General features: G+C 53.3%; 1 protein-coding gene across 3 annotated transcripts in view; it reads left to right on the top strand.

Annotated features, from left to right (window-relative positions):
- The first annotated feature begins 624 nt into the window (after positions 1-624).
- WTIP (WT1 interacting protein) overlaps positions 625-11,008 on the top strand; it is a 31,128-nt gene continuing 20,744 nt past the window's right edge. Inside the window, exons 1-2 of one of the 3 annotated variants that reach the window (XM_066349536.1) lie at positions 625-1,495; positions 7,738-7,839. In XM_066349536.1, the coding sequence (XP_066205633.1) occupies positions 826-1,495; positions 7,738-7,839 (772 nt within the window). In that variant the 5' untranslated portion in view covers positions 625-825. The remainder of the gene's footprint in view (positions 1,496-7,737; positions 7,840-11,008) is intronic. The other 2 variants (XM_066349535.1, XM_066349537.1) reach the window with 2 other exon arrangements.

The following is an 11,008-nucleotide window of genomic DNA, read 5'->3' as shown; positions in this document are numbered from 1 at the left end:
CCAACTTCTTGCACTAGGCGCCTTCACCAACAGACAGATGGGGGTTCCGGAAAGCAGTGAGCAACCACATGGTCCAGGGTTGGGCTGGGGCCGTGGGGTCACGCGAGATCCTGGGGCGGGGTGGGGGGGATATGCGCCAGATGTAGAGGATTTTTCAGGGTCCTGGATGGGGCGCAGCGATTCAGCCAAAAGGCCAGGGTCGCTGAAAGTGTGGCGGCTCTGGGATGCAGGACGAGGGAGTTTGTGGGAAACGTTTGTAAGCTTGTATTTCTCCGGCCGAGACGGCGGGGGCCTCCTCCAGCTCAGCTCGCACGGACCGTGACCCTTAACACAGGTCCGACGGTCCGGACGCAAGACGGCGAGCACAGCTCGCCACCAGCCCGCCCAGGGCCAGGTCGGAAAAGCAGCCGCGGCGACCGGCGCGGCGTTCCGGCGGTGCCTCCGCGCCCCTCCATGCTCCTGCACGCTCCGAGCGCCGCCGCCGCCACTCCCCCACATACCAGAGGCCGCAGTGCCGTCTCCTTCCTCGCATTCCTGCCCCCACAAAGGAGTCCCTTCGCCCCCGTGCGGCGGCGGGAGGAGGGGGCGCGTCCTGGCGTCTCCGAGCGCACATTCCTCCGCCTCGCGCGTTACTGAGCGGAGCGCTACGGACCCGGACCGCGCGTGGTCGGCGGAGCGACCCCAGCCCGGCATCGGCCCCGCCCCGCACCGCGCCCAGGGGTCCCGGGGCGGGCTCCGAGTTCGGGCGGACGATGCGGCGGCGCGGCCGGAGCGGCGGCGGGAAGCTGAAGCGGAGGTGACGCGCGAGGGCCGGCGGGCCGGACCATGCAGCGCTCCCGGGCAGCCGAGGACGAGGCGGCTCTGCTCCTGGCAGGGCTGGCCCTGCGGGAGCTGCAGCCTGGCGGCGACTCTCCGGGACGGGGTTGGCGGGGGCCGAGGCCCGGGCCCGGAGACGAGGCGGCGCCGGCGCTGGGCCGCCGAGGGAAGGGCGGCGCCAGCGGCCCCGAGGCCGGGACGGACGGACTGAGCCGTGGGGAGCGCGGCCCGCGGCGCGCGGTGGCTCCCGAGATGAGCGCGCAGCCAGCGGGCAGCCCGCGGGCCAGCCTGGCGGGCTCCGACGGCGGCGGCGGCAGCGGCAGCGCCCGTTCCAGCGGCATCAGCCTGGGCTACGACCAGCGCCACGGCAGTCCGCGCTCAGGCCGCTCGGACCCGCGTCCCGGTCCCGGGCCGCCGTCGGTGGGCAGCGCCCGCTCCAGCGTGTCCAGTCTCGGCTCCCGCGGCTCGGCCGGAGCTTACCCCGACCTGCTCCTGCCCGGCCCCGGCCCCGCGCCGACTCGCTCCCCCGAGTCTGCCGGGCCGGCCCCCTTCCCTCTGCCTTCGCTCCAGCTGCCCCTGGGCCGAGAGGGCGGCCCGAGCGCGGCGGAGCGGCGGCTGGAGGCGTTGACCCGAGAGCTGGAGCGGGCGCTGGAAGCGCGCACGGCGCGGGATTACTTCGGTGAGCGGTCGGGACGGCCCCGGGGTTGCGTCCGGCTCGGTCGAGCACAGCCTGGGTGACTGGGGCTGGGCGTTGTTAGGGGCCGGGATGAGAAGGGGAGCCGGTGGCGTGTTTCGCCGGAAGTGTGTGAGTGTGGACCGCCGGCCTCGCGTCTCAGTCTCCCGGCCAGAAAGGGGCTCTGGGAAAGGGAGTTGAAGCCCTTACCCCAACTGGGAGAAAAAGCCATGTAAATATGTAGGCACAACAAGCCATTTCCGACTAATTTCTTCTTAACTCCTGGCACTTGCTTCTGTTCATCCTACTGGATACTTTGTGAGCAGGGTCGGATAAATTGTGTAGGGACCCATCCTCCCGGTGTTTGCCCTCCCGGCAGCAGTGTCATTTGCAGACAGTAAGCAGGACGGTGGAGTGGCCGGGTTGCCACCGGACCCACTCTTACCTGAGTGTTTGGTGATGGTAGCCCTTGGAGGTAGAGTGTGTGAGGGAGGGAGAGTCCACCCTGTAGCAGAGGGGACCAAGCCAGTCTCTGGGCTGTCCTCTCTCTAAGCTTTGCTTTGTATGTGGCATGTTTCCAGAGGGGATCCTGCTGGACAGCATTTGCAAACCTCACCAGTTTCTGAGTCCTCATTTCCCATTCGGACCCTGGGTCTCACGGAACCCTGTTAGTCCTTTAGACAACAATAGGACTCTTGGGCTTGAGGTTCTGAGAAGATGCCTGGGGCTTCCTTCCCTCCCTTACTGCTGGGTGGACAGTCCAGGCAGCGGACTCTAATGGAGGTAGGGGAGAGGCTGGTGTTCATCCTGCCAGGGATGGAGGCTGTCCTGGGTTTCCTGCATTCATTTCAGCTAGCAGCTCAGGACCGCCCTGAACTGGATCTGGGGGGAGGAGGAAGCTGTATGTGACAGTCAGATGGGGCATTGCAGGCAAAGGGAAGAATGTGGGCAAAGCAGGCCAGGAGCATGTGGCTTGTTGCACTCCATTCCCTTGGGCTGCAGACCAGGAGGGGTCAGGTGGTCAGGGAGTGTGTGGGCTGCCTTTGGGAGGGTAAGCACATCTGGGAGCTGTAGGGTGAGAATTTGTGGTGTGGCTGCTGTGACATGGCCTGGGAGTGTCCTGGGAAAAGGCAGGGAGTTAGGAAGCTGTTTCCTCTCCGGACTGTCTTCTGAGGAGAAAGACTTTCCATTGCTTTGTGGACAGAAGGCCATTCATTCTCCTGTCCCTACGCTTTGCAGAAGCTGGTGGGGTGTGTTCTGGGGACCTCTTCAGGTACTCATGAATCTGTGTGGAATGGAGGTGGCTATACCCAGGCAGCTAATGGGAGAAGTGAAGGGGTCCCAGGCACAAGACCATAAGGGGCAGTGGGTCCTCCTTTCTAAAGGGAGCTGCCCCTCAGTTCCGGCCCATAGAAGCCAAGTGGGAGGGAGAGGTAAGTGATAATATATCTTTTTTTCCCCAAGAGAAGCCAGATTTAGGTAACATTTTTCTGATTTTAAAAATGCGGTTTACTGAATAGTATAAAATTTTGCACAAGGACATCTGCAGGTAGCCTGAGCTCAGCTGATCTGTGATGAACCTGTTTCTCAGGGTGTTTCTTCCTCTCTGGCCCCTTCCTTCCTGGCTCTGGCACCAGCTGACCTCGCTGTCCCTCTGTCTCTCCTCACCGAGTTTGGAGTCCCTTGCCTTTAGCCAGCCAACAGCCTCAGGTGTCCGGAATCTCTTTAAGTTTGGTGACCTCTCTGCCTTGTCCTCAGCCACCCACTCCCAGAGCCACACCCTGTTTTTTCTGCGCTGCTGCCATCTTCAGCTCTGACTGTGGCCTGCATCTCCCTAGTACTTCTGCCTCCTCCAGTCGCTGTCTGTCCTGCAGAGCCCAGCTCTGTGCCTGTGCTGCAGCTCCCTTTTTCCCTGCGTGCCAGGGGCAGAGCGATGGTCTTCTGGTCTTCTTGGCACCATTCATCGTCCTAAGCCTTGGTCAGTTCCCTCTAATTCCCTCAGGAACCTTCTTCTCTCCTCCAGCCCTGCCTTTCCTGCTTTGCTGAGAAAATTGAGGTCAGCAGCTGTCTTCCCCAATGGCTTCCTGTTCCCTTCCCCACAGGCTCTCAAGTCCACATCATCTGAGGACAAATACCCTTCCATCTCCAACCCCATCTTCACCTTTACTGTTCCCACCGGTGCTTTTCCTTTGGTTACAAATATGGACAAGAGTCTTCCCTGCCCTGTGGTGGCGCAGTGGATAAAGCATCGACCTGGAACCCTGAGGCTTTCCTGGTCAAGGCACATATGATATGGGGGGAGTTGCTGCTTCCTTCTCTTCTTCCCCTTCTCTCTCTCTCTAAAATGAATAAATAAAATCATTAAAAAAATCTTAAAAAAAGGTTTTTCTTATTAAAAACAAAAATCCCCAAAGCTGCATGGCCACGAGGTCTGGTTGCCCCTTTCATCTCATCTTTTCAGCCGGGTGTCCGGTTAGCATCGTCTTTGCTCATCCACTCTGATCTCCTCTTACTGGGCTGACCCAGTTCTTGCTCATGACCTTGGTGACTCTCCTGGGTGTTTCCCAGGCCTTGTGGGTCTGGACGTCACTGCTACATCTCATGGGTGGAGTTGTCTCTCCTTAAAACTCTCTGCTCTCTGAATTGTTTTCAAAGGTTTATTTTTTATTTATTGTTTTTAGAGAAAGAGGATGGTGGAGAGAGAGAGAGAAACATTGATTTGTTGTTCCACTTATCTGTGCATTTATTGTTTAATTCTTGGATGTGCCCTAACTGAGGATTGAGCCCACGGTCTTGGCTATCAGGACGACACTCTGATCAACTGCGTTACTGGCTTGGGTTGCTCCCTGAATTTCTGAGGTACCTCCTGCTTCTGGTTCTTCTTCTGTATATTTTTGTTAAAGTGATGCAGGCACATATTTAGGGAAACATCAAAGAGAACTAAAAACCTCATGATGCAAGGTCATAGCCCATCATTCTTCCTGTGTCCCTCAGGCAGCTGACCTCTATTTATTCACTACGTAGTTCAATAACTTACACAAGTGAAAGAAAAGATTGGGTATTCAAAGTAGATGGACAAGAGCGAAGGTTTAGAGTGGGTCATTTCACTTTAGAAAGAAGTCTTGCCTGACCAGGTGGTGGCGCAGTGGATAGAGCATTGGATAGGGATGCGGAGGACCCAGGTTCGAGACCCCGAGGTCTCGAGTCAGCTTGAGCACGGGCTCATCTGTTTTGAGCAAGGCTCACCAGCTTGAGCCCAAGGTTGCTGGCTCGAGCCAGGGGTCACTCAGTCTGCTGTAGCCCCGGTTGAGGCACATACGAGAAAACAATCAATGGACAACTAAGGAGACTAAAGAGCTGCAATGAAGAATTGATACTTTTCATCTCTCTCCCTTCCTTTCTGTCTGTCCCTATCTGATTCTCTCTGTCTCTGTCGCATAAAATAAAAAGAAGTCTTAGAGAAATGTTCACCTGCAACCTGTGTGTGCTCTTATTGATCAATTTCACTCCATTAAATATAATTTCCTAAAATTTTTTTACGAAAGTGAAAAAAAGAAAGAAAAGTCTGGCTCCAATATTTGGGATGTGTGATTGGGGGCCAGGCTGTGATACCATGAGGATGTTGAAATGACCGTTGGGATGAAAATTGATGATGGTGAATCAGGTGGTGGGAGTGAGGGAAGGGAATTCAGTCAAGATTAGGGCACAGCCTGACCAGGTGGTGGCGCAGTGGATAGAGCGTCGGACTGGGATGCGGAAGACCCAGGTTCGAGACCCCGAGGTCGCCAGCTTGAGCGCCGGCTCATCTGGCTTGAGCAAAGAGCTCACCAGCTTGGACCCAAGGTCGCTGGCTCCAGCAGGGGGTTACTTGGTCTGCTGAAGGCCCACTGTCAAGGCACATGTGAGAAGGCAATCAATGAACAACTAAGAAGTTGCAACGCGCAATGAGAAACTGATGATTGATGCTTCTCATTTCTCTCCGTTCCTGTCTGTCTGTCCCTGTCTATCTCTGCCTCTGTAAAAAAAAAAAAAAAAAAAAAAAAAAAAAAAAAGATTAGGGCACAGGGGCCGAGATCAGAGTTGCAGGTGGGAGAGAGCCGACCTGGATGTTCCCTGAAACCTGGCCTCTCCAAAGTGCCATTTCTTGAGTAGTAACTTGGAGGAAGTGCAGTTTTATGGAGGACCCTGGACCTCTGTTCTGGACCTGGAGTCGTCTGGAGGCCATCTGGGAGGTGGAGCAGTGAGTGCAGAGAGGGGTCCTGGCTGGGGCAGAGCCCTCTGAGGGGTGTTGAGAGGGTCTGGGACTGCCCAGGGAGACCTTTACATATAGTATGTTTGCCATCTGCATTCTTGGAACATTTATGTTAGTAATTTCAGTATGGAAAGATTTCATATAGAAATCTAGATATCTCACTTTTCTTGAAAAATTAGGACCGTTAGCAATGCTGGGCCTGCGTGTCCATCCAGTAGCCGTTAGCAGAGCCGAGGCATGGCTGTGACTTCTGGTGGCCATGGCTCTCCTCCATTCACCTAGGTCCCCAGCAGCCACCTCTACATTCCTGCCTGGGTTTGCTGGCAAATGAAGCAGCCCTCCTACCCCTGGGAGAACAGGCATGGGTGACCCAAGACAGAGTAGAATACCCACTAGAGCTGGGAAGGGAGAGGAACCAGAAAGCCAGGTGCAGGTCATATCCTGGAAACCAAAGAGGAGAGGTCCCCTTCCAGCAGTATGTGAAGAGGAAGTCATGAGTTTGCACAGTTAGGAGATGACAGTGTAGAACTAAGCTTTCTTCCTTGATTGAGGGGAGGAAGAAAATGGGTGGCCGATGGTAAGAGAAAGTCTTTTTAAAGCTGGAAGAGGCTTCATCACGGTTAAATGTGATGGAGAGAGATCAGGTAGAACGCAGGAGGGGATGGGTGAGGGCAGCGTGTCCTAGAGCAGCCAGAAGATTTTGGATTCAGAGGGCAGGTGGAACATTCTTCAAGCCCTCTGGGGACAGGGACACTCTGGGTAACTTTGGGAAGGGGACTTCTGCTGTGTGGGCTGGCCACCTGTGGGCTGGGTCTGCAGGAGGGCTGGTCAGGGAGTCTCCTAGGGGTAGTGTCAGGCTTTGCCCTGGCATTGCTGGCGACCTCTCTAGTACCGCCCCTCCTCTGCCTGCTAGGCTCCCCACCCTGTGCTGCAAGGGGTGGTCTCCGATTCCACCCAGTCATTTCTAGAGCAGCTTCCCTTTTTTCTTTAAAATATTTAAAAAATATATTTTTTTGCTTTTGTTTTCTGAGAGAGAGAGACAGAAGCATCAAGGTGTTTCATTTAGTTGTGCACTCGTTGCTTCTCATACGTGTACTGACTAGGGATTGAACCTGTACCTCAGTGCACCATGATAACACTTGATCTACTGAACCACCTGTCTGGGGCCCCGATCCTTATTTTTAAAACCTCTGCTCAGATCTCACCTGATCACCAGAACCTGCTCTGCCTACCCTACTTAAAAATCACACAGACAGGCCCTGGCCTGTTGGCTCAGCGGTAGAGCGTTGGCCCGGTGTGTGGAGGACCCGGGTTCAATTACCGGCCAGAGCACACAGGGGAAGCACCCATCTGCTTCTCTACCCTTTCTCCTTTCCTTCCTCTCTTTCTTCCCCTCACACAGCCAAGGCTCCATTGGAGCAAAGTTGGCCTGGGCACCGAGGACGACTCCATGGCATCTGCCTCAGGCGCTAGAATGATTGCAGCCCCAATGGAGGCCATGCTGGGCGGATTCAGGTTGGGCGCACGTGGGAGTCTGTCTGACTGCCTCACTGCTTCTAACTTCGGAAAAATACAAAAAAAAAAAAAAAAGTGAGCCTTATGGTTCAGATGAGGACGGTATGACCGGGGAGGGTCAGTGACTGCTCTGCTTGTGTCTGTGTGGTCTTCATTCTTTCTGTCTCATAGACAGAAGAAAGGATTTTTCTGTAGTCCCAAGAGCAGGCCGTGGGTGACTTTCTAGGTATAAACCAGTCATGATGATTTTGATGGTGAGGATGGCTCTGTACCAGGTGCTCTGCTGAACAGCTACAGCAACTAACCCTAAGTAGTGGGTCCCTGTATCGTCCCCAGGTTAGGCATTAGTGAGTGCGTGATGGAGGCCTAGAGAAGTTCACTTGCCCAATGTTGGCTGGTGGGGAGCATTAGGGCTGGGATTTGGATGCACCAGCTGCATATTTATGGTACTAACTGCTCTGTCCTGCCTCTTCTCCCACAGGCATTTGCATCAAGTGTGGGCTTGGTATCTACGGAGCAAGGCAAGCGTGCCAGGCCATGGGGAGCCTGTATCATACCGATTGCTTCACCTGTGACTCCTGTGGTAGGTAACCTCTTTCTGGCCCCTCTTGCACCATGGACCACCTAGGAAAGAGAGAAAGAGAGAGAGAAACATCGATTTGTTGTTCCACTTATTTATGCATTCATTGATTGATTCTTGTATGTACCCTCACTGGGGATTGAACCTGCAACCTTGTTGTATCGAGACAATGCTCTAACCAACATAGCTACCTGGCCAGGCCCTTTAATATTTTATTTTATAAAAGTATGATACAGGCACAGTGTTAAGTCAAATCATTTTTGAGAAGTTGTTTTTGCAACAGCAGAAACACATTTATCTTTCCATTATTGTAGGAGTTCCTCACGCATCTTGGATAAAAGTTCTTTGTTGGTTATGTATGATATAAATTTATTTTTTATTTTTTATTTTTCTGAAGCTGGAAACGGGAAGGCAGTCAGACAGACTCCCGCATGCACCCGACTGGGATCCACCCGGCACGCCCACCAGGGGGCGATGCTCTGCCCACCGGGGTGTCACTCTGTTGCCACCAGAGCCACTCCAGCACCTGAGGCAGAGGCCATGGAGCCATCCCCAGCGTTCGGGCCATCTTTGCTCCAATGGAGCCTTGGCTGCGAGAGGGGAAGAGAGAGACAGAGAGGAAGGAGAGGGGGAGGGGTGGAGAAGCAGATGAGCGCTTCTTCTGTGTGCCCTGGCTGGGAATCGAACCCGGGACTTCCGCACGCCAGGCTGATGTTCTACCACTGAGACAACCGGCCAGGGCCATAATTTTTTTTACCTAACCCAATTGTACTTCATTACGTTCTAAATGAAGTCTTCTGAAGAAAAGAAATTCTTAATAAGGACCAATGAATCTTTGTTTAGAAATGTTGCTTTTAATGTCCTCTCCAAGAAATCTTTGTAATCTCATGCTTTAGACATCTGGTTTTATTTTGTAAGCATATTAAACATGCCTATACTATATTATGCATCTAATATTTCCAGTATCTGATATTTTCTGAACTCCTACTATTTACTGTTTCTCCTCTCTCTTGGTCACGATCCTTGTTTTCTCATGTGTTTTGTAATTTTTTATTTTTTATTTTTGGTATTTTCTGAAGTTGGAAATGGGGAGGCAGTCAGACAGACTCTCTCATGTGCCCGACCGGAATCCACGGGGCATGCCCACCAGGGGGCGATGCTCTGCCCATCTGGGGCGTTGCTCTGTTGCAACCAGAGCCATTGTAGCGCCTGAGGCAGATGCCATGCAGCCATCCTCAGGGCCCGGGCCAACTTTGCTCCAATGGAGCCTTGGCTGCGGGAGGGGAAGAGAGAGAGAGGAAGGAGAAGGGGAGGGGTAGAGAAGCAGATGGGTGCCTCTCCTGTGTGTCCTGGCCTGAAATTGAACCTGGGACTCCTGCAAGCCAGGCCGACACTCTACCACTGAGCCAACCAGCCAGGGCCTGTTTTGTAATTTTTGGTTGTGGGAATATGCCTGTGAGAATTCCTTGAGGTCTGTGTTCACTGCATTTCCCCAGGGAATGTTTGAAAACTTTCTATTAAGGAAAGTTTTAAACTTGAATGGGGGAAAATGTATTTTTTTCTTTTATGAGTATTTCCCCCTTTTTTTCTAAGTGAGAGAAGGGGAGATAGAGAGACAAACTCTTGTGCATGTGCCCAGACTGGGATCCACCCGGCAATCCTGTCGGGGCCCAATGCTCAAATCAACCAAGCTACCCTCAGCACCCGGTGCCGACTCTCGAACCTACTGAGCCACTGGCTGCGAGAGGGGAAGAAAGAGAGGAAGGGGAGAGCGAGGGGAAGAGAAGCAGATGGTCACTTCTCGTGTGTGTCCTGACTGGGGATTGAACCTGGGACGTCCTCATGCTGGGCTAACACTCTCTCCACTGAACCTGCCGGCCCAGGCGTTATGAGTATTCTTACATACTTAAGGATTTTTATTCATGAAAGATTTTACAATATGGTCATTATTCTTTCTGATACATAAATTGTTTCAAATTTGGCTAGTGGAAGTCCCTTCCATTTGGCTCCTGTGCCCTTTGACATGTCCCCATCATTCTTTGACCTCTTCTTTTCTCTGGCACAAGTGTTTTACATTTATCTTTGTTTTCAAGAACAATTTTTTATAGTGAAAGGATTTTGGATAAGTGTATATATTTATATAACTCATACCTCTCAAAGTCATAGATTTTTATTTATTTTTATTTTTTTATTTTTCTGAAGCTGGAAACGGGGAGAGCCAGTCAGACAGACTCTTGCATGCGCCCGACCAGGATCCACCCCGCACACCCACCAGGGGCGACGCTCTGCCCACCAGGGGGCGATGCTCTGCCCCTCTGGGGCATCGCTCTGCCGCGACCAGAGCCACTCTGGCGCCTGGGGCAGAGGCCAAAGAGCCATCCCCAGCACCTGGGCCATCTTTGCTCCAATGGAGCCTTGGCTGCGGGAGGGGAAGAGAGAGACAGAGAGGAAGGAGGGGAGGGGGTGGAGAAGCAAATGGGCGCTTCTCCTATGTGCCCTGGCCAGGAATCGAACCCGGGTCCCCCGCACGCCAGGCCAACGCTCTACTGCTGAGCCAACCGGCCAGGGCTTTTTTTTTTTTTTAGTGAGTGGAGGGGAGGCAGAGACAGACTCCCACATGGGCCCTGACTGGGATCCGCCTGTCAAACCCACTAGGGGGCGATGCTCTGCCTATTTGGGGTAATTGCCGTGTTGCTCCATTGCTCTGCAACCAAGCTGTTTTTTTAGTGCCTGAGGTGGAGACCATGGAGCTGCCCTCAGTGCACGAGGCCAACTCACTTGAGCAGGTCGATTCATGGCTGCAGGAGGAGGAGAAAGAGAGACGGAAAGGGTGGTGGAGGGGTGGAGAAGCAGATGGTCGCAGCTCCTGTGTGTCCTGACCAGGAATTGAACCTGGGACATCCACATGTCCTGCTGATGCTCTACCACTTGGCCAACCAGCCGGGGCAGATATAGCAAATTTAAAGTTCAGTAAAAACTTCTATCTTGCCCTTTTATAGTTTCCTGTATGCTCCCTCATCGTACCCACCTAACCAGTGTTCTGATTCCTACCACATAGGTGTGTCCTCGAACTTGATATGTATAGTCATGTAGTATATAGTATTTTGTGATTGATTTTTTTTTTGCTAAGCATGTCTTTTCTGTTGTTCATGTTCTTGCATGAACTAAAGGA

Source organism: Saccopteryx leptura, chromosome 9, assembly GCF_036850995.1.
Source record: "Saccopteryx leptura isolate mSacLep1 chromosome 9, mSacLep1_pri_phased_curated, whole genome shotgun sequence".
Classification (NCBI taxonomy): Eukaryota; Metazoa; Chordata; class Mammalia; order Chiroptera; family Emballonuridae; genus Saccopteryx; species Saccopteryx leptura.
Note: the sequence above shows the minus strand (reverse complement) of the source record. Positions and strands in the feature narration are given on the sequence as shown.